Source organism: Phacochoerus africanus, chromosome 1 (assembly GCF_016906955.1).
Source record: "Phacochoerus africanus isolate WHEZ1 chromosome 1, ROS_Pafr_v1, whole genome shotgun sequence".
Lineage (NCBI taxonomy): Eukaryota > Metazoa > Chordata > Mammalia > Artiodactyla > Suidae > Phacochoerus > Phacochoerus africanus.
The window spans coordinates 221,390,943-221,414,660 of record NC_062544.1 but is presented as its reverse complement, the minus strand read 5'-3'; the positions used below and the strand labels follow the sequence as shown (position 1 = coordinate 221,414,660).

The 23,718-nt window shown below is 39.8% G+C and overlaps 1 protein-coding gene across 6 annotated transcripts in view; it reads right to left on the bottom strand.

The window, feature by feature from the left end:
- TMEM39A (transmembrane protein 39A) overlaps positions 1-23,305 on the bottom strand; it is a 31,207-nt gene extending 7,902 nt beyond the window's left edge. For 3 of the 6 annotated variants that reach the window (XR_007136448.1, XM_047791621.1, XM_047791634.1), the window contains exons 1-5: positions 22,985-23,305; positions 21,639-21,825; positions 14,653-14,875; positions 8,863-8,946; positions 4,439-4,593 (exon numbers count right to left, since the gene is read on the bottom strand). Coding sequence is in view for 5 of the 6 variants with exons in the window: in XM_047791621.1 (XP_047647577.1) it covers positions 4,439-4,593; positions 8,863-8,946; positions 14,653-14,875; positions 21,639-21,751 (575 nt within the window). In the remaining variant the exon portion in view is untranslated. Of the gene's footprint in view, positions 1-4,438; positions 4,594-8,862; positions 8,947-9,062; positions 9,282-14,652; positions 14,876-21,638; positions 21,826-22,984 lie in introns of those variants that run through there. The other 3 variants (XM_047791607.1, XM_047791615.1, XM_047791644.1) reach the window with 2 other exon arrangements.
- Positions 23,306-23,718: the final 413 nt, after the last annotated feature.

Below are 23,718 nucleotides of genomic sequence, written 5' to 3'. Positions count from 1 at the left end.
TCCTTAAAAAATTTTTAAATACTTCCCCAAGCCCTTAGTAAGTAACTTCCACATTGTAATAGCTATGTATTGTAAATAAAATTATTATTTCACTGACATAAATTTAGATATTAAGAATAGCAGATAAAATGGTATCTGATTTAGTTATAAATTTTACTTAAAAATCAAGAAACTTGTTCATAGTTTTCTATAGGGAGGAAAAGGATGAGATTATTACTAAGTAAGAGGATCCTTAGCAGCAGCTCTGGAATCCACTGTGAAAGTGCCCTGGAGTAGGAGGATTGGAGGGGGTAAATGCAGAAGTATCAGGCAGAACTTACACATGTGTAAAACTGAGAGCCAGAGAAGGCTGTAAGTTCAACACTGCACACATTGCACTTGTAGGGGGTGGGGGTGAGAGAATGGGGGTGTGTGCATTTCTTTACCCTTACCAGTAGTCTCACCCACTGTTAGGTACCTGCACAGCCCTCATTCCACAGGTGAGGTGACCCTACTCAATCTACATACTGGGCTCAACAATGTGATCCATTTTGGCCAATGGAATATTAGCAGATACGCTATGATTGGAAGCTTGAAATGGGCTTGCACACTGAGGCTTGCTTGCTCTCTTGCCACTCTGTCAATTTCTTGGGACCATGTCCAGGCTAGCCTGCCAAAACATGAGAGATCTGTGAAGCAGAGCTTAGTGTTGTCCTAGTTGCCTAGACTGACAGCCAATTAATCTCACATAAGTGACTGAACCTAGCTAAGATCAGGAGACCCTCCTGACTTCCAGCTGACCCCAACACAAGCACAGTAAATACATAGTGTGGTATGCTTCCATGGCTCAACAGGTAACTGATTCAGGGTAGCATCAAAGATGTAGAGTATGGAGAGCTTTGTAAGGTAAAGAAAATGATTCATTAAAGAATTATAAAGAGGGTCAGTAACATGATTCAACTTCCATTCTGAAAATCATTCTAGCTACAATGAAAAACAGGATGGAAGAGGATGAGAATGGATTACTAGAAGACCAGATGAGTATTTAGAATATAACAGAGACTATGGAGAGCAGTGGACAGATTCTAGATAGATGTTAGAGCTACAACTGTTAGTCTTTGGACTAATTTACCTTAAACTGAAAAGCTATTTGAGAATCAAATTTAAAAAAAAAAAAGAGTTCCCGTTGTGGTGCAACGGAAACAATCCGACTAGGAACCATGAGGTTGCGGTTCAATCCCTGGCCTCGCTCAGTGGGTTAAGGATCTGGCGTTGCTGTGAGCTGTGGTATAGGTCACAGATGTGGCTCAGATCCCAAGCTGCTGTGGCTGTGGTATAGGCCAGTGGCTTTGGCTCTGATTAGACCCCTAGTCTGGGAACCTCCATATCCCACAAGTGCAGCCCTGAAAAAGACAAAAAGAAAAAAAAAAAGGAGGCAGAAAAGAGTCCCCTTTCTAACCTATGAATAAACAAGAAAATAAGCATGTAATTACAGACACTGCCAATTTTTTTTTTTTTCGGTCACCTCTTTGGCATATGGAAGTTCCCGGGCCAGGGATCAAATCCGAGCCAAAGCTTCTATCTACGTCATGACTGCAGCAATGCCAGTTCCTTAACCCACTGCACAAGGCCGGGGATTGAACAGAACCTCCACATAGACAAGCTGGATCATTAACCCACTGCACCACAGCAGTAACTCCCATTGCCTAGTATTTTAAATTTCTCATACTTTGTTTTTAAATTGAAGTTAAATAAAAGTTAGATTATAGAGTTCCCGTTGTGGCTCAGTGGTAATAAACCCCTAGGATCCATGAGGATGCGAGAGTTTGATCCCTGGCCTCACTCAGTGGGTTAAGGATCTGGCATTGCCATGAGCTGTGATGCAGGTCATAGATGCAGCTCGCATCCAGAGTTGCTGTGGCTGTGGTGTAGACTAGCAGCTGCAGCTCTGATTCAACCCCTAGCCTGTGAACTTCCATATGCCTCAGGTGTGGCTCTGAAAAGCAAAAGAAAAAAGTGAGATTATTTTTTAAAGAAGATAAAATATATTTAGACATAAAATTAGTTTAAATTGCTTGCTTATTTCATTGTTTTACAGAGGTATAGAGCACCTCCAAGAGTACGATTCTTCACATATCTAAATAGAAATAAAAAAGTTCTCCAGGAGTTCCCGTCGTGGCGCAGTGGTTAACAAATCCGACTAGGAACCATGAGGTTGGGGGTTCGGTCCCTGCCCTTGCTCAGTGGGTTAACGATCCGGCGTTGCCGTGAGCTGTGGTGTAGGTTGCAGACGCGGCACGGATCCCACGTTGCTGTGGCTCTGGCGTAGGCCAGTGGCTACGGCTCCGATTTGACCCCTAGCCTAGGAACCTCCATATGCTGCGGGATTGGCCCAAGAAACAGCAAAAAGACAAAAAAAAAAAAAAAAAGTTCTCCAGCCTTTTTGATGATGGTAATCCTCTTCAGTCTGGCCAAAATATTCCTTGATAATTAGCCTTTGAAATTAGATATGGTTAATACCTTCTAAATGAGCCAACCAGCTATTGTTGGTAAACAGAATAACTAAACCATTTGTTTCTAACAGTTGAAATAGTAATCTAGAAATACAGAAATAACTGATATAAAATATCTATCTTATAAGAAGTCTAAATCATGAAAAATGTTTACAATGTAGAAAATTCCCTCTGTTTGAATTGTTGATGAGTGTTGATGAGTGTCTCAAGTAACTGTTTAAGCAATATATATTTTTTTTCATTTTTGTCTTTTTAGAGCTGCACCTGTGGTATATGGAAGTTACCAGGCTAGGGGTCGAATCAGAACTATACAGCTGCCAGCCTACGCCACAGCCATGCCAGATCTGAGCCACGTCTGAGACCTATACCACAGGTCATACCAACGCCAGATCCTTAACGTACTGAGCGAGGCCAGGGATGGAACCCGTGTCCTCATGGATACTAGTCAGGATCTTTACTGCGGGAACTCCAGCAATATCATTAGAATCTAACAGAGTACAACCAATACAAAGATTCTTCCTGCCTTTATTTTATACTGTGACTATCATATAAATTCATGCTTACACTTCAGTACCATAAATGGTATAAAACAATGACTCTCAAACTTGAGCATGAGAATCATCTGGAGGGCTTGTCAGAAGACAAATTGTTGGGCCCTACTTTCTAGTTTCTGTTTCAGTTTGACATAGATTCTGAGGATTTCTATTTCTAACAAATTTCAAAGTGACACTGATGCTTCTGTTCAGGGAACCATGTTTTAAGAACTACTGAATTTAGACTGATGGTTAAGACAAGGGCTCTGGAATTAAAAAGACTTGAGTCTTTCTCATTAATTGTCTAACCATGGGAAAGTTTTTTAATCACTTAATCTGTCTTTACCTGTGGCAAAGACTGCTAATTGCCAATAGCTACTATTCCCTGTTCTTCCTTAGCAACAGAATTTTTGGTTGAGATACAACTGCCCTGCTAAAGACTTAAATTTCTAGTCTCCCTTGCACTCTGTCTTTCTAGGGAAGGTGACACAAATAGACAGCAGAAGCCTGGGTCCTGACACCATGGAGCTGCAACAACTATCCAAGATAATTTACACATGGACTGTATAGGAGAGAGGAATACACTTCTAACTTTTTAAAGCCACTGGTACTTTGGATTTATTATAGTAGAGTACATATACTATCACCTGGGTTATTGTGATATTTATAAGCACCACCTAGCCCAGCACTTAACACATAAGAGCTTAATAAATGATAGCTATTAACATCTAATGAAGGTTTTAGCCAAATGTATACAAGTTAAAACTATGCAAAATTATTTAAGCTAATATGTACAATAATATACCACTATACAACCATCAGAAATGCTAAAATTTTTTAAATGGAAAACATCAAATGCTGGCAAAAAAGTCAAACAACCAGACTTACAGAATTGTTGAGAGGATAAAATGATACCATTTCTTTGAAGAAAAGTCTAGAGGCTAGAAAAGTCTAAAGGTAAATATCCTCCACTGGTAAGAAAGCCATACCTCTCAGGGATAATCTTAGTTTATGTCTATTATCTCAACTGTATCCCATTTCAGAAAATGAATTATATGGTCACTTTACCCACTGATTTTTCCAATTTTCTGAACACTCAATTTATATTTGAATAACTTCATTTTCCACCCTTTTATGTCATTTTCATGACTCGGTTTTTTTTTTCTTTTCTTTTTTGGCTGCACCTGCAGCAGATCGAAGTTCCTGGGCCAGCGACTGAATCCGACTGAGCTGGAACTGCAGCCTACACTAACACCCACAGCAATGCCAGATTCTTAACCCATCGCACGGGGCCAGGGATTGAACCAGCACCTCCACAAAGACAAGCCAGATCGTTAACCCACTGCACCATAGCAGGAGCTCCCCAAATAATTTAAGACTCAACTAATAGAATAGTAAAACTGGAGTACTCACGGGTAGCCAAGGAAAAGGAGATTGAGGACTGAATGGCTTCGAAAGAGATTGACGAGGGTCCAACAAAGTACCCATCCACACAAAGTAAGTAGCACCAAGCGAGCTGATATCAGAACCATGTAGTGAATCATTGATGCTGCACCCGCCTTAGTGGCCTGTAAGTTTGGAAGCACCAAAAAGAAGTTTACAAATGACCTTATTCAAACCAAATGTGACTCAAATAAGAGCTCTGTAGATTTAGTGGAAGGTAAACTGTGAAGATGCAGACCTCTCCAGGCAGTTAGTTGTTTCTGCCTTGTATTCCCATAGTGCCTCACACAGACTTCCTGTAAATTATGATATTGTTTATTTATACTGGGCATCTTCAAAGTATGTTCTGTGAACCACACTCATCTGAGGCTACTTAGTAAACATGCAAATTCCTACTGACTCTCATCACCAAATACAGGGAATAAAATCACAAGTCAAGGAACCTATATTTTAACAAACTTCCAGGTAATTTAAATATACATAAAGATAGTGAGCCACTAATTGATCTGACTCCAGACTACACTGAAATGGCCTTATCAGCAGCAAGAGCATTTCTATTTTTCTTTGAATCTTCCCCCCATCTGTTTGCTGAATGTTTAATAAATCACTGAAACTTCAAAAATATATTCAGATCTTCTGTGACAAATCCCTATATAAATGTTTCTTTTTTGACTTTTGCAAACATGGAAATAATGCATGATCCTCACTTCACATCACAGCTATTCAAATATTCTTCTTTAATCCCAGATCTTTAAAACGGATTAAATACAGTAAGAAAACATACTTGTCTAAATATGAAGCTCTGCAATGTCATTTTCTTTCAAAATGAACTAGGAAGAGGAGAATGAGCAAAATGCAGCGGAAAATGACAGATTCCTATAATCTCTAAAATAGCAGTGTCAGAATCTAGAAAAAGAATTCTATGGAGTCAATAACAATAAGGAATTTTTCAGGTCCCTCCTATCCCAGGCTAGGTGTTCAATCAAAGCTACAGCTGCCAGCCACAGCAACAGCAACACAAGATCTGTGCCACGTCTGTGACCTATACCGCAGCTATGGCAATGCTGGATCCTTAACCCACTGAGCGAGGCCAGGGATCAAACCCAAAACCCCATGGTTCCTAGTCGGATTCATTTCCACTGTCCATGACAGGAACTCCCTATATATCCATTTCTTAACTCACCCAACATACTATATAGCATATATAATATATATGCAATATATGCTATTTATGTAATTGTTTATAAATGCAAAAAAAAAAAAAGTTGAATTAATACTACCGCTTGAGCCTCAAACTGTGAAGTAGGCTCAAGCTATTCTCAGCCATAGCAGGGCAAATAGTTGCCTAATACCTAACTCGTGTGTCAAAGCCAAGGGAAAGCATTTAAACCACTGGAATAACTCCACTGCTTCCATTCACAAATGTTCAGGGCTAGGAATAAAAAAAGGCTGCTTCTGCCCAATGTCACCAAAGCAGTAGAGCCTGAATCTGTTTATTCATCATTTTTGCCTTACTCCAAAGCCCAGGATCTTAACCAATGTGCTATCTATGTGTGACTATATCTATGTATCACTATATCTATGTATGACCATTTATGTGTGACAGATATTAGACCACGTCCTGAGGAACACAGCAGTAACCAAGATAAATAATAAATATCTCTCTGTCTTTATCAGGCTGCCCAACCAAGAAAGACAAATACAAACTTAAATTTACACAAATAATTATCTTTACACTTGCAATGAGTGCTATAGGAAAAGAGAAGGCTGCCATGGAGGGTAAATAACAGGAGACTCTAACCTAGGAAAGGTTTCCTGAGGAAGTGCTATTTCAGCTGAGCTCTAAAAGAGAAGCAAGAATTAGCCAGGTAAGAAGTAGAAAAATATTCTTAACACTATATTAAGTAAGAAGTACAAGATACAAAACTGTATATAGATAATGTCCCAAACAGCCAGACAATCTACAGATAATATCCTAAAGATACTTATTTTCCCTCTATATGCATATAAAGATTAGAAGGAACCATACCAAAATGTAGTTCCCTCAATGAGAAAAAAAATATTTTAAAAATAAAATTAAAAAAAATTTTTTGGCTTTATATTTTAGTGTTTTCCAATTTTTTTTTTTTTCCAAAAAAAGTACCACTTTTCTATTGAGAAAAACAGCTTTTTACAGTGTGGCCTATGGTTGGTGAAAGAATGGCTGAATTACTTTTGGTCTTGTGAAGCAAGTAGTGATGCAGAATTGGCCTGGAAGTGAATAAATATTCTATCTAGTTGGAGAGGTATTCGCCCCAGAAAACTATTTAGCATTCTCAATTATCTCCAGCCTCTCCTTAAAAATGATTGCTCTTTCTCGGGATAGGGATTCTTTCTGTAGTATAAGTAAAAAGGCGGCAAACATTTTAACAGAAGGAAGGAAAGATGATTTAAGATCCATCTAATTTAAACATTTTAGGAAAAGAATCACTATATAGCTCTTATTTTAAATGTCTGAATAGTAATATAATCACATTGCTTAAAATACAAAATGTATAACTGTTTATAGTAAAGTTTCTCTCCTACTGGTCCTGTCTCCCAGCCATCATCTAGGCAGCCTGTTACGAATATGTATATCCTTCTAGAGATAATTTATTCATATATAAGCAAATATAATTTGTTCCTTATTTTAAACATGGTTCTGTAATTTGCTTTTTTCACTTACTATCTCAAAAGTCCGTACATGAAGACATTTTCATCTTTTCAAATGGCTACATACTATTCCACTATGTAGATATACCATAATTTATTTTAACATTCCCTTTCTGGAGTTCCTGTCGTGGCTCAGTGGTTAACGAATCCGACTAGGAACCATGAGGTTGCAGTTCGATCCCTGGCCTTGCTCAGTGGGTTGGGGGTTGGGAATCCAGCATTGCCGAGAGCTGTGGTGTAGGTCACAGATGCGGCTCCCATCCTGAGTTGCTGTGGCTGTGGCTGTGGCCGGCAGCTACAGCACCGATTCGACCCCTAGCCTGGGAATCTCCATATACTGTGGGAGCAGCCTTAGAAAAGGCAAAAAGACAAAAAGACAAAAAAAAAAATTCCCTTTCTCATAGATTAAGGTAAAAATTTAAGCCTTGGACCAAAAATATTTAAATTTAGTTTAAATATTCTGTTACAGGAGTTCCCGTCGTGGCGCAGTGGTTAATGAATCCGACTAGGAACCATGAGGTTGCGGGTTCGATCCCTGCCCTTGCTCAGTGGGTTAACGATCCCGCGTTGCTGTGGCTCTGGCCTAGGCTGGCAGCTACAGCTCCGATTAGACCCTTAGCCTGGGAACCTCCATATGCATGGGAGCGGCCCAAGAAATGGCAAAAAGACAAAAAAAAAAAAAGTTGACTCTAAATTATCTGTGGCTATAGCAACTATTTGTTCAAAATTTTACAGAGAATTATAAACTCTAAGATTAAAATTGTTAGCCACATTAGCTAAGTTAACATTTTTACTTTGTAATCATTTATGGGGTGCAAGATAAAATCTTAAAAGAAAACACATTTACCCTCCTCACCGGAATTTACAAATATAAAAAATGATACTCATAGCCATTTCATAAAAAGATATTAATGTCCCAATTCTTTTCTCTACTGCCCATTAAACTTACGTTCTAACTTTCAAGATTAGCTCTATGCAAATTTGGATGCTGACATTTTAAAATTCTAAGCTTTAATAAACTCAAATGTTTCTTTGCTAGCAACACCATAAATGGTATATAAATAATTTCAAGTGTGTGTCACTGGGAACAATGTTTTCAATGCAACTGTTTACTTACATACAACTCTTCTTACCAATAGTTACCTAAAATCTATCCTATTTTTACTGTAACTATCAAAATTAGAAAGCTTGCACTGGAGAAGTCAGAAGCTAGAAATAAGTTTGAGTTTATCACACTTGAATTTTATTTTAATTAATTAATTAATTTATGTCTTTTTGCCTTTTCTAGGGCCACTCCTGCAGCATATGGAGGTTCCCAGGCTAGGGGTCAAATCAGAGCTGTAGCCATTGGCCTACGCCACAGCCACAGCAACTCAGGATCCAAGCCTCATCTGCAACCTACACCACAGCTCACGACAACACCGGATCGTTAACCCACTGAGCAAGGCCAGGGATCGAACCTGCAACCTCAGGTTCCTAGTCAGATTCGTTAACCACTGAGCCTCGACGGGAACTCCATCACACTTGAATTTTAAATAAATTATAAGAAAATCTTTTAAAAAGAACTAGCACAATTCATGTGAGAGTAAAGAAATTTATAACTGCATTCAAATTATACTTGGACATTTCACATTTTCAACTTGTACCCATTCTAGCAACTAATTATAACTACAAGTGATAGAATATAGTGAATGAGCTGTTACCTCTGAGATGAGGGCCCATACAAGCCTCCTTGCAAGCATCACTGTGATGAATGCTGCCAGGTGGTAATCAATGAGATGAAAATTCTGTAAGAGAAACAAACAACTGTAACAGAAAGAAATAAGTATATCAAAAGATCTTCTTATATCACCTTATATTTACAGACCACAAAAATATGAGCGTCCTTGAAGAGACTACCTACCTTCTACTTCTTTCATGACAAACTGCTTTTACTTTTCAAACACTATTTTAAGCTATCTGGAATGTATTCTTCTCTTTTTTGAAAGTTTACTGTATTGAAAGGAAAAGATTACAGCTTTGGGTTAACAAGTGATAACCTATATAATTATGGCACAGATAATTCATCTAAAATGTTATATTTAGAAGTTCTCATCATGGCTCAGCAGTAATGAACCCAACCTGTATCCACGAGGACGCAGGTTCAATCCCTGGACTCACTCAGTGGGTTAAAGATCTGGCGTTGCTGCAAGCTGTGGTGTTGTAGGTTGCAGACGCAGCTTGGATCCTGAGTTGCTGTGGCTACAGTGCAGACCAGCAGCTGTAGCTCCAATTCGACCCTAGTCTGGGAACTTCATACGCCACAGGTGCAGCCCTGAAAAGACAAAAATAATAAATAAATTACTTTAATTAAATGTCATATTTACAATGAATGTCAAACTTAAACTCCTTGTCTTCAGGAGTTACTATTGGTCTATCTACAAAAGCTTATATTAATCCAACTGGGCATCTACTAACCTAAATTTCCTACCCACTGACATCAACTACATTCAGTCTTTCTTCTTGATTTAGAAATGTGTTATGTTTAACCTCTTCTTCCTATAAAATTATAGCATTACCTAGATGCTATGTATGGTTCCTTCTAGTTCTAAGTCTGTATATATGACTTGTGATAATAATCAAAATGAAAAGTTGGAGTTCCCATCATGGCGCAGTGGAAACGAATCCAACTAGGAACCATGAGGTTGGGGGTTCGAACCCTGGCCTCGATCAGTGGTGAGAGGATCTGGCGTTGCCATGAGCTGTGATGTAGGTCGCAGACACGGCTCAGATCCCCCGTTGCTGTGGCTGTGTAGGCTGGCAGCTGTAGCTCCAATTCAACCCCTAGCCTGGGAACCTCCATATGCTGCAGGTCAGTCCTAAAGAGGAAAAAAAAAAAAAAAGGAAAGAAAAGTCATTAGCAACAAACAAAATCAGCATGTACTTTCATTCTGATGGTCAAAAGGCCTATAAATTTCCACAGTCCTCCTCCCAGAATTTCTCAATTAACTCATTCAATAAATATGAACTTGCACCCACAATGTGTCACACAGTCTTCCGGATACTAAAGATACAATGCTGAAGAATGACAGACAAGGTTCCTACTCTCCTGGATCTCACTTTTCACTGTAGTATGAGAGAAAAGAGATGGCTGAGATTACTAGTTATCTCTTCTGCCATCACAAAATTTAACTGAGCATTGACTCCTAGCTGACTAAAAGGTTCATTTCGCAGGCTCTCTTGCAAAAACTACTTACAGCTAAGGGATATGAGGGAAAGTGATGTATATGACTTCCAAGCCATGCCCTTAAAGACAGGAGTGGTCTCTTTCTCCTTTCCTCCTTCCTGCCAGTCACATGTGATGATATGAGCTAGAGCAGCTACTCTGGACCATGGTGTTAGAAGGAAGCACACTGGGAGCGGCAGAGCAAGAGATACAAAGAGTTGCCATGCTGGCCTTATATCATCTATCTAATTTTTATTTAATAGGTAAATAAGCTTCTGTTCTGTTTAAAAAAAAAAAAAAAACCTTGTTATAGCCGCTAAATTCACATCTTTAATATATTGCTCAAGGGGGAAGGGCAATGACAATAAACAAGCTAACATGCAAAAGCATTTCAAATAGATAGGCTGCTGATAAGAAATAAAATAGTGATAACAACTGCAAAGGGGGGCTCAGAACAAATTTAAAGTGATGATTAGGGACGCTATCTCTAAGAAAGTGACTTTTGGGCTGGCAGCTGAATGACAAAATGCACCAGCCATGACAAGATCTGGGAACAGAGAGCTCCAGGCAGAAGAAAATGTATCACACAGGCTCTAAGGCAGGAAAATATCTGCCAAGGATGTCTGAAAATCAGCAAGAAGGCTGGAATGAGGTAATGAACAATTAAAGATTGAGTTTGTGTATTTTTTCCTAAGGGGAAGTCACAGGAGTATTTTAGGCAAAGGGTGCCATGATTCTATTTGTATTTTAAAATTATTGATTACTATGTGTAGAATATATTGTACTGGGACAAGATCACTTAAGCAGCTTTTAATTCAGGTGAGAAAAGATGATGGACTGAACAGGGTCAGTGTAATGGAGATGGAGTGGCCATTTGGGAAATACGTTTTTTTCTTTTTTCTTTTTGGCCGCCCCACAGAGGGGGCCAGGGATCAGAGCCAATGTCACAGCTGTGGCAATGCTGGATCCCTAACTCACTGTGCGGGGCTGGGGATTGAACCTGCATCCCAGTGCTCTAGAGACGCCACTGATCCCGTTGTGCACAGCTGGAACTCCTTGGGATACATTTTAAAGGTAGCACAGTCAGAATGTCAAAAAAATGGCTTACCACCCCTCAGACCATTTTCTCTTTGAATTCTAGTAATTATTTATCCCTTCTTAGTTTTGAGACTCCTCCTTGCTCATCCCACTTCTCCAAAATAATGCAAGCAAATTCACTACACACCCTAGCTGATGTCTAGGGGTCTTATTTATGTATCATCAGTCTACCTAAGACATTTTTTACACCAAAAAATTTAAGTGCCTAATGTATCTTATTGTTAAGCAAATTTTGGTATATTCTAAATCACTGAAAACTAGGACTCTATTTGTGATTAACTCTTCATAAGCCAGAATATTTGAAAAAAAAAACAAACAAACAATATTTGATTGATCAGAGCCCTTCACTCATGAATATTCTGAATAACTTTACTATATTACTTCTAGCTTTTATGTTTTTTAGGGTTAAGACTCACTCAGCTAATTGCTTAATATCTGGACTAATACTTAAACATATTCAGATGCCCACATTTTCTTTTTGATAATTATTAAGATCTCAAAATGTAAAAAGAAAAACCTAATAAACAAATCTGACATATTTCTGAGTCAGGCATGCATAACAGAAGAAAAGTTAAAAGAGACAAGCTACTAGTTGAGATATAAATCCCTTCTAGAGCATCCCAGTCAATTTTAGATCCATGGGCTAAAATCTTTTTTTTTTTTTTCCTACTTTTTAGGGCCACACCTGAAGCATATGGAAGTTTTCAGGCTAGGGGTCCAGGCTACACCCCAGCCATAAAGCAGGATCTAAGCCATATCTGCAACCTACACCAGATCTTTAACCCACTGATCGAGGCCAGTGATCAACCGGCCTTCTCATGGATATTAGTCAGGTTCATTACCTGTGAGCCACAATGGGAACTCCCAGTTTCATAATCTCTAGGTCTCACGTTTCTCATTTATAAAGTGGGAGTCATACATATAGCAGCACCTTACTGGTTTTTAGAATGAGTAAATGAGATAATACTTGCAAAGAACATAGTAAATATTTTAGGAAGTATTTGCCAATGTCGTTATTATAAAACTACATAGCTGGAAAAAGACTTAAAGATCATCTAATCCAACCTTCTCATTTTTTTAACACCACGGCCAAAGAAAGATGCATGAAGTAGGGCTCCTACACTCTATGAACTCATAATCCAGGTATGAAAAAAAATACTATTAAAAAAAAACATACAATCTGGTACTAAATCATTATAATTCTTAAATAAAGAAAACTAAAATTGGAGTTCCCGCTGAGGCACAGTGGGTTAATGACCTGGCTTATCTCTGTGGAGGTGCCAGTTCAAACCGTGGCCCAGTGCAGTGGATTAAGGATCTGACATTGCTGCACTGTGGCATAGGTGGCATCTCCAGTGCAGATTCAATCCTGAGAACTTCCACATGCTGTTGGGGTGACCAAAAAAGAAAAAAAAGAAAGTAAAATTTTTTTCACTTGATATTAAGTAGAGAGACAGTCAATATGGAAAGAAAATTATTTTTTTTTTTTTAGAGCCGCACCGGTGGGATATGGAGGTTCCCAGGCTAGGGGTCTGATCGGAGCTACAGCTGCCGGCTTACACCACAGCCACAGCAACACCAGATCCAAGCCGCGTCTGCAGCCCACACCACAGCTCACTGCAACGCTGGATCCTCACCCCACTGAGCAAGGCCAGGGGTCAAACCCGCAACCTCATGGTTCCTAGTCGGATTCGTTTCCACTGCATCACGATGGGAACTCCAGAAAATTCTTAATATTTTAGGAAAAACAACCAAGTGATACAAATATTTAAAGTAAAAATGTTCACTCCCTGCTCAGACTATCTTGAAGATTTTGGTCCATATTGCCTTTCTATGTTCACCAAGTCAGCATGGTTTTCTAAACATTTTAAGTCACAGACATACAATCTACCTAGGACAAGAGTCTTCTTTCTCTTAGATTATATCTCCATTACCCAAATCCAAATCCACCATTGCCAACCACTTACCTACAAGGTCACCTGACTAGAAGCCTGAACTATTATTTTACATTTTATATACCTAACTATGAAGAACCCTCTCTGCATCAAGATTACCACAGCTCTCCTAAGTAACTGAAAAGAGGGCAGAAGAAACCTACAATATATTTTGATGTACTTTAACAGAGTTCTTGACTCCACTTTATTTTTGTAACAGAACCCAATTTAGGGTAACAATGAACCTAGCTAAGGGTCTATATTGTCTAACCTCACTTACAGTTAGGAGTGGACACATGTGAAAATGATGTGAGCCTGAGCCATAAGAAATTCTCCTTTATATTTCCCTAGGTTCTTTCCCCTTTGTGGCAAATAGGGACAGACCACAGACATCTTAGAGCTCACATGCTGGAAAATGGCAGTTTCCATGGTCCCCTAATGGAAGTGTGTTCTCTTGCCAACCAGGACAACTGCCTCAAACTGTTACATGTTTAAAGCATTATACAATTTGGGATTTATTTGTTATAGAAGCTATCATTATCCTAATACAGCCATAAAAAGGCTAACGTTGGAATTCCCATTGTGGCTCAGTGATAATGAACCTGACTAGTATCCATGAGGATGCAGGTTTGATCCCTAGCCTCAATCATTAGGTTAAGGATCCAGCGTTGCCATGAGAAATGATATAGGTCGCAGATGCAGCTTGGATCCCTAGCCTCAATCATTAGGTTAAGGATCCAGCGTTGCCATGAGAAATGATATAGGTCGCAGATGCAGCTTGGATCCCACCTTGCTGGGCTGTGGTGTAGGCCAACAACTGCAGTTTCAATTCGACCCCTAGCCTGGGAACTTCCATATGCCATGGGTGCAACCCTAAAAAGACCAAAAGATAAACAAATAAATAAAAAATAAAATTTTTAGAAAGGCTAAAGTTTCTGGAATATAATCATATTTGCACCTTAAACTTCCAACAAATTTAACATAATGTGGAGAAAGCTCAATGTCAAAACCCTTCTGTTCTAATAAATTACTTAAATGTTTTCTGTATTTTCATTTATATTTTCCCTACTCCTGGCTACAAACCAAAGCCAGATATTTAACAATCTTATGACATTATATTCTGAAAGTTATCTGTGGTTTAACAGAAAAACATTTTATTCAAAGACAAATTAAGAAAAATACTTTCCACATATAAGTTTTCCAACTAGTTTCTTGGCTAAGTAACATGAAGAACTTAAATGACTATTAAGACTTACCAGTGAAGTACAAGAGGCAGGATGATTATAAGGATACCACCACACTGTTTTATAGATGTTGATGTACTGAATGAACAGAGCAACCAGCAAGTAGATGAAAAAGAGAAATTCAAAGAGCAGGCTCCCATCCACAGGCAAATCAGGAATTTGGCAATGACGAACAGGACCTGGTGTGATTAAGGCTGTGATAGGTGGAACCGGAAGGCCAATAGCACTACCATTCCTGAAAAGAGAAAACCTATTGTTAACTCCAGTAGTGATAACTTTCAGTGTCAAAGAGCATAAAGGGGTCCTTCCTTCTTCACCTACCCTTTACCTGCTGGCCTTTCCCAAGACTCTATTCTAGGACCTTCTGCTCTTGGCTTCTCCTTCTACACACACTCTCTCATCCAAAACATGGTGATAAATGCTGTTTTAGATCCAGTTATCAAGCTATCTAATGGACATCTTTGTATTCCTCCTCCTATAGCCCTGACCCTAGTTCATGGGCCTTGCTCAGTGGGTTAAGGATCTGCATTGCCACGGAGGTTGCAGACCTGGCTCAGATCTGGCGTGGCTGTGGCGTAGGCCAGCAGCTACAGCTCCAATTCAACCCCTAGCCTGGGAACCTCCATATGCCATGATGTGGCCCTAAAAAGACAAAAAAAATAAAATAACAAAATAAAATTAGGATGACGGTGGATATAAAATTTCCCATTTTTATATGCCTGGGAGTAATTAGAGATCTAAGGGTCTACTATTGCTTACAAAACTACGAAAAGAGGCTTGTTTTGGCTACTTCCAAAGACGATTCTTGAGAAGAAACAATATTAGTGTTACCATTCTACTCTAAAATTTCCAAATATAGAATTCTAGCATTAGTATGTGACATTTATAGGACTTTGAGTGACTCATGGGAATATGAACTCTGCTCATTCTGAACTGTTAAGAATACCATGGCACAAACTCAGAAGAGTTAGAAGGGAAGAACAGGAATGGGGGAGGGTTGGGAAAATTATAAAAGTTTCTTCCCCTCATTCTCAGAGTACACTACAATACAGCAAGCTTACCAAGGGGTAGGTCATGATCTACCTTTGGGTCTCAAAACCTTATTGGCTCAATCATAAACCAATCATTAATACACCACACCTTCTGATCTGTTCTGAAAGATGGGCCACAGCACTGCACAGCTCCAGGAGGTGTCATTTACATAGACTATAACATAAAAGATGCCATCTAGAGTTTGTTTGAATTGGTGGACTTGAACGAACAGAATTAATGCCAGCAGCCATTCTATTTCCTCCCTCCATTTTATAAGCTATAGAAATAAAAAATCCCAATGAGAAGCCTCTACGTTAGAAAAAAACTAAACATTCTCTAGAAAAATAAAAATTCTTATTCATCTTCAGTCAAAATACATGCTAAATTATTTGTTATTATTTAAAGACTAAAAAGGTTTGCATAGAATTTTCCTAAGTAAAGCAGATTAATGTGCTTCTACCATTAACAAAGTTAACAATACGCTGAGCTTCATTCAAAACAAAGTACAAAAGATCTATATTTGAGATGTTCCATACTCCCTTGGCTATAACACTTCAAGCCAGAAGACAAAGAGACAAACATCAAATGAAGTGATCTAGGGCACCAATGGGAAAGAGAAAAGTATTCATATAAGCTCAAAGCTAGAGAGGGGATATGACCAAAGATCTTAACTGCCCCCCCCAAAAAAAGAGCTAAAATAAACAGACTTGGTCAATACAGCTCAGAAAATTAATTAATCTCAGAGGTATTATTCAAGAAAAATGTTTGAGTTACTATGTGGGATAGTCCTAGTTCCAGATTTTCCACTAACCAGTTGTGAGCTTTGAGAAAGTAACTTATATCCCTGAGCTTCAGTTTCTTCATCTGTAACACAAGGGTTTGAAAAGATTCTCTTTCTTTGTCTCAGTCTTTTTTCTTTTTTTTGGTAGCACCTGCAGCATGTGGAAGTTCCCAGGCCAGGGACTGAACCTGTGCTACAGCTACCACCTGCGCCACAGTTGCAGCAATGCCAGATCCTTAACTCACTGCACCTCAAGAAAATTTCCAGAAAAGACTCTCTTCAAAGAACTCTTATTAATGCTAACACTGAATATTCTCTTTCAAACTATGCTAGAAGTCCCCTAGGCTTGATGATTCTCTAGGACGGGGCATATAGTTGTTTTTACAGCTATGATTTATTACGGCAAAAGGATACAAACCAAAATCAACAGATAGAAAAGGTACTGGGCAAGGAGTTCCTGTGTGGCTCAGCAGTAATGAACCCAACTAGTATCCATGAGGACATGGGTTCGATTCCCTGATGTGGGTGAAGGATCTTGTGTTGCCATAAGCTGCGATGTAGGTCAAAGATGTGGCTCAGATCTGGCATTGCAGTGGCTGTGACTAGGGTGGTAGCTGTGGCTCCAATTAGATCCCTAGCCTGGGAACTTCCATATGTGGAGGGTCATCCCTAAACAAACAAACAAACAAAAAATGCACCAGGCAAAATCTGGAGAAAACCAGATGCAAACTTCCCGAAGTCCTTTCTTAGTGGAGTTATATAGCATGCATTTAACTCCCTCAGCAACCATTTATGACAACACGTGTGAAATGCTATCTACCAGAGAGGTTCATTAGAGACTGAACATGCAAGGTTTTCACTGGAAGCTAGCCATGTAAATACTCTATCACTACCAAAATTCCAGGCTCCCAAAAGGAAAGCAAGTGTTCAGCATAATGACCCTTAGGCCTGCCTACAAGGCTGGCATCTTAGCCCTTGACTGGTTAACAGTTCCCTCTGCTGATACAAAAGTTTCCCTAAATAATAAGAGTGACTCACTGTGCCTAAACTATTTGTGCAAACAATATGGATTATGCTGAACCCTGCTTTGTCCTTATACATAAGGTTTGTGTGCAGGAAACAGTTAATATGCAGGCCTAAGACTGGCTTTTATGGAGCCATCAAGCAACAGATTTTAGGTAAGTAAATGGATAAAGAAAGAAAAATTTAAAGGAATAAAAAATAACTAAAAGGGACAGAGAAAGCAGTGATCATTTGGACATGCTCAAGTGATATTACATGCATAAGTACATGCAAGAACAACAACAAAAAATAACTCTTAGTCTTCTCAAATAAGATTTTCTCTCAACTAAAGTCTCTCTAGAAAACTCAAAAATTCACAGTTTATCTTCCCTCTTTAGCAGGCAATCTAAGCACACAGTCCCTACTCAAGAACAAATCCCTACTCTCCACAGGTGGAAAGCAGGACAGGGAACTATGCATTTCAATCTGATTGTGACGCCAAACTAGTTTTTTTGACATTCTCAAGTTTAACTTCAAGCCATAAACAACTAACAAAGAGGGGAAATGCTCTTTCTCAGCTATCTATGTCTTTCAGAGTCAAAGCATATAATCCAAAATTACATCACATTTAAGCAATTATCTATTTCTCTCTTCAATACTCTACAGACACTCCCAAAGTAAGTCCTCCAAGTATGGACACTTTCTTTATACTCTTTCTTCCTAAAACTATATTCTAGGCTATCTTAGCACTGATTTTATCCTTACTTTTATTGTTTGTTTTGTCTTTTAGGGCTACACCTATAGCTCATGGAAGTTCCCAGGGTAGGGGTCACATGAGAGCTGCAGCTGTCGGCCTACACCACAGTCACACCAATGCCAGATCCAAGCCATGTCTGCAACCTACATCACAGCTCACAGCAATGCCAGATCCTTAACCCACTGAATGAGGCCAGGGATCGAATCCATGCCTTCATGGATCCTAGTCAGGCTCATTACCACTGAACCACAATGGGAACTCCCTATCCATACTTTTTATGCTCTTTTCCTAGGTCTTATAAAACAACCTATTCTAGGTGGCTTCTTTCCTATTAAAACACAAACACAAAACTGTCTGTCTTCTTCTAAAACAATCCCTCTAGGTAAAAATGTTACAAAAGGAGTTCCCGTCGTGGCGCAGTGGTTAACGAATCCGACTAGGAACCATGAGGTTGCGGGTTCGGTCCCTGCCCTTGCTCAGTGGGTTAACGATCCGGCGTTGCCTTGAGCTGTGGTGTAGGTTGCAGACACGGCTCGGATCCCGCGTTGCTGTGGCTCTGGCGTAGGCCGGTGGCTACAGCTCCGCTTCAACCCCTAGCCTGGGAACCTCCATATGCCACGGGAGCGGCCCAAGAAATAGCAACAACAACAACAACAACAATAACAACAAAAAGACAAAAAAAAAAAAAGACAAAAGACAAAAAAAAGTCACAAAAGACTCCTTCAATAATACTTCGGTGACTTTTCAAACCATGAGCAACTGTGATCTTTCATTTTATTCTAATCTGTTGAAAAATAAGTTCTTCTTCCCACCACCCCAATTAATTGCTAAAGAAACATATGTTAAAGGAGGAAGTTGGTAGAGATCAAGGTAACCATGACTAACCTTTGAAAGCCAGGATAGAAAAGCTATAAGGAGACAGATCACATGACCAGAGCTAAACCCACTTAAGAGCAGAGCTATTTTCCAAATGTTCCTAGTTCTTCCCAGCATTCTATCTACAGACTTTAAGTGCACGCATAACCATTGAGAATGTGGTTTTCAACTCTTTTTAAATAGAACACTTCATTTCCTCTCCTGAAAGATATTTTACATAGGATCCCAATATTTAAAACACATAAGGAGAAAAAGTTAGTCTGATTAAGAGAAGACTAGGAAATCTGAAGCTTAGACTACTAGGCCTGAATGACTTTTCCTCCCTTCTATGTGCTATAATAGCAGCCCGAGACACTGAGAAGGGATTCCATGGGACAGGGTGAAAACATAATTGTCTAGGAAAATCCTTAAGACCAAAGTAAAAAAAAATGAACAAAGAACTGCTGGAATTAATATCAAGGAAGACTTAAAATGTTTTAGCTAGCTAGAATCCTAGCTGGGCAAAGCTATGACTGTCTACTGCAGTTGGAAAGTACTGAATCACTAATTTGATAGCACATATTAGTAAAATTAAAGCATGTACTTGAAACAGGAAACATCCTTCACATTTTTTTTTCAAAAGCAGTTTCACATATTCTCATTTTTCTTTTCCTTTTTTGCTTTTTAGAGCCACAACTGCGGCATATGGAAGTTCCCAGGCTAGGGGTTGAATCAGAACGGCAGCTGCTGGTCTATGCCACAGCCACAGCTATGCCATATACAAGCCACATCTGCAACCTACACTACAGCTCACAGCAATGCTGGATCCTTAACCCACTGAGAGAGGCCAGGGATGGAACCCAATTCCTCATTGATACCAGTCAGGTTCATTACCACTAAGCCACAATGGGAACTCCCATTTTTATTTTTCTTTATTTTAAAAAATAAAAGAATACATGTGTTATTTGTAGAAATTTTGGAAAATTCAGAATAAAGTTTTTAAAAGTGACTGCATTTATTACTTCATTTATTTTCAAGCAGCAAGTATTTATGAGTCAGAAAGAATTACCTTTTTTTTTTTGTCTTTTTGCCATTTCTTGGGCTGCTCCCGCAGCATATGGAAGTTCGCAGGCCAGGGGTCAAATCGGAGCTGTAGCCACTGGCCTATGCCAGAGCCACAGCAACGCAGGATCCGAGCCATGTCTGCGACCTACACCACAGCTCATGGTAATGCGGGATCCTCAACGCACTGAGCAAGGCCAAGGATCGAACCCGCAACCTCATGGTTCCTAGTCGGATTCGTTAACCACTGAGCCACAATGGGAACTCCAAAATTACCATTTTTAAAGTGAGGAAATCCAAAGAACAGGAGTGTAAAATATTACTCTAGAATAAATTAAAAGTACTCCATATATATATACATAAATACAAAATTTGGATTGAAAATTAGTATAATGAGAATCAGAGACTGGAAAAACCCTTTCAAACTGGAGTTTGAGGGAGAGTCTCACTAAAATGACAAGATCAGAACTGATTCTGAAGATTAAGTAGAGTCTGGAGTGGAAGTCAGAAAGAAAAAGAGAAGGGCAGGCCAGGAAGAGAGAAATGCATAAATAACATCAGGAGGGCCTGAAAAGACAGGACTAGTACTGACTGATGGCTGTGAAAATGAGAATCCAGGCCAGGGAAAACTCTATTCAGGAAGGAAGCAGAAAGAAAATTATCTTGACCAAACAATCCAGTAAAAGCCATCTCTTTCCACTACATGATCAAACCTCCTGATAAAGTTATCCTGGATAAGATAACTTTTGAAAATTAGGAACAGACATAAATTTCCATTAAGATGATCAAATTCAGGAGTTCCTGTCATGACGCAGCAGAAAGGAATCCAACTAGTATCCATGAGGCTGCAAGTTCAATCCCTGGCCTCACTCAGTGGGTTGGGGATCCCCACGTTGCCATGAGCTGTGGTGTAGGTCTCAGACGTGGCTTGGATCCCATGTTGCTATAGCTGTGATATAGGCTGGCAGCTATAGCTCTGATTTGACCCCTAGCCTGGGAACATCCATATGCCGTGGATGTGGCCCTGAAAAACAAAAAAACAGATGATCAAATTCTTTATTTTCATACATGACACCAATCTTAAAATGTTTAGGCTATAGCTGATAGTTTATTCATTTCAATTTTTTGAACAAAATAATTTTTAAGACCCTTGATAAAATGACATAATTTTAGAATCTCATGTTAACTGTCAGTTTTAATCTGCCCTCCAAAAAAGAATGCTAGTAAGTAAACCATCTTGTACTTTAATTCATTTCTCCCTTCTTTTAATAGCTAAAAAAAGGTGATGCTAGAATGTGGATTATCAGCCATAAGTAAGAAATGACCTGTTCAACTTTCTACCTCCAAAGTATTCTGAAATACTCAGCTTTCAGTCTTCAAGGTCAAGATTTATACTTGTGTCGAAAAATAATCTTGATAAGCAAATATCTGAACAGCATGATGACTTCCATGTTAGTCTTACTGATCATAGGATACTACAAATTATGCATAGTCTTAATTCCTCTTTACCTGTTTCTTAGGCCTGTTCCATTGCCACAGCCCCCACCAACCAAAGTCTGTAAAGAAGGTAAAGCTGAACGGCTTAGCTGCTGCCGACTAGGGCCCCTCCTTCCACCGGGCATGTCCGGGAACCAGTCTGCTTCCAGTGCCACCTGTAGTTGCAACCCAGGTTAATGGTTGTCAGCCTGTTTCAACACTGAACAAAAAGAGACATTTAAATATCAGTTTACTATTGTTAAAGTAGGCAATGTAACAAAACAACCAGAAAAACTGAGTAAGCAAATCTTGTAAAACCAGATTGTCAAACAAATACTACTAATGTCTATTACCAACTTATTCTAATGAAAGAACTACTCAGATTCCAATGGCTCAGAGCCTAAGTTCAAACCTAAGCTCTGTTCAGCATTAGGGAAGTCACAATTTGTATCTTCTGTAATTTGACTTGTTTCACACGGAAGATATTACAATCAAGTAGAAGTTTACAAAAAACACCACACATATACATTTCCAATTCATATGCACTATTTTGCAGTAAGCTTTGTGAAATACAGAAGAATCAGCACTGTCCAAAATGTAAGGTTTTGTTACCAAGGGGATCTGGATTCTGAGATCAGTTGTCACATATTATCAGTCTTTGAGGTATTTAACCCCTGAGTTTCTTCATTAGGAAAAAAAAAGGCGTTCCTTGTCCTACAGAGGTTGCTGTCAGGACTGACAAAGATGGGTGAAAGTACCTCAGAAGATCTTTTAAGTCTTTAAATGTAAAGCTGTTCAAGTGGTATCTCCATATGTTAGAATGAAAATACTGAAAAAAGTTCAAGAAGATGCCCACTCCAGAAAACTGATGTAAATCATCTAAAAATTACTGAAACTGCAGGATTAAAAGACCAGTAATACATAAAGACCCTAACTGAAAAGAAACTGTGCTTTCAACTTTCTATAGCAAATATAGATACCAAAACTGTTTCCTAAACAATACAATTTAAAAACTGAAGAAGGACATCGTGGAAAATCCCTTGTTTTCAAACGTTATAGTAGAATCCTATGTTTCCTCTTCCAAACAGCCTTCGGCTGCAGACTAACAAACGCCAGGTGCGACAAAGTTTTCAAACCGTTGGATGGAGGGGCTGCTGGTCTTTGCTCAATTAACGTGCAAAGGAAATAAAAGTGCGGGACAAAAAATTGGGGCAGAAGAGAGGCAAGAGGATCAGGTGAGGGCGGGGGGCGGCAAGAGACCACAAACTTCAACAGACTGGCCCTTAACAGGGGGCCACAAAGCGGTCCCCGCTGCGCAACCCGGAGGGCCGAAGCAGGCCCAGGACAATCGGACAGCGCAACAGCTCGGTAATACTCACGCATGAAGAAGGCCCAGCCAGTGGGGCGGGATCCCTGGGAAGAGGCGGCTGCTTTGCAGGCTAGACCCCAAGCAAGAGAACACCCTGCCCACGTAGAGGAGCTCCAAACCAGCTGCTTGTTTGCAGGCCGTCCGCTCCAGGAGAGTCGAAGAAGGGTGTCCAGGCTTCGGGCTGCCAGACCCAGACTCCGAGTCAATGCCAGAGTCAGAGCCAGAGCTAAAGCCAGAAGTAGAGCCCGGCCCCGTCAGCAACCATCCTCAGCCTCCATTACCGCGGAGCTGAGCAGACGTGGCAGCGCACAGCGATGACGTCAGCTTCGCGACGGACAGCCGCCCCAGCAGCGAGTTGGCCCCCGGAACTGCACCGGAGCCAGGGGAGCGAGCACTCCACCTCCCCGGGCGTGCACCTGCGCAGTGAGACTCGCCTTTTCTGCGGGGCTCGCGGTCCCGCCTTGCTCGCCTGTGCTGGCCCACGTATTTCCTTCCCAGACCTCAGTCACCAAGCCCTAGGAAGCTAGGGGTCCTTCCTGTTATCTCAGCCTCCGAGTAACAACCGTGTTCAAGTTTATTGCCCCCGTTTTATTGGGGGATGTTGGGAGACTTTAACTGCTAAAGTAAAGGAGCCGAAGACGCCAAGTCGTGCTTAAGCAACCAACCGTGCGCGTATTGTATATTAAAAAAAGGGCTAGATGCTGGAGTTGCAAAAGTGAAGATCACAAAGAGTTCACAGTCTAG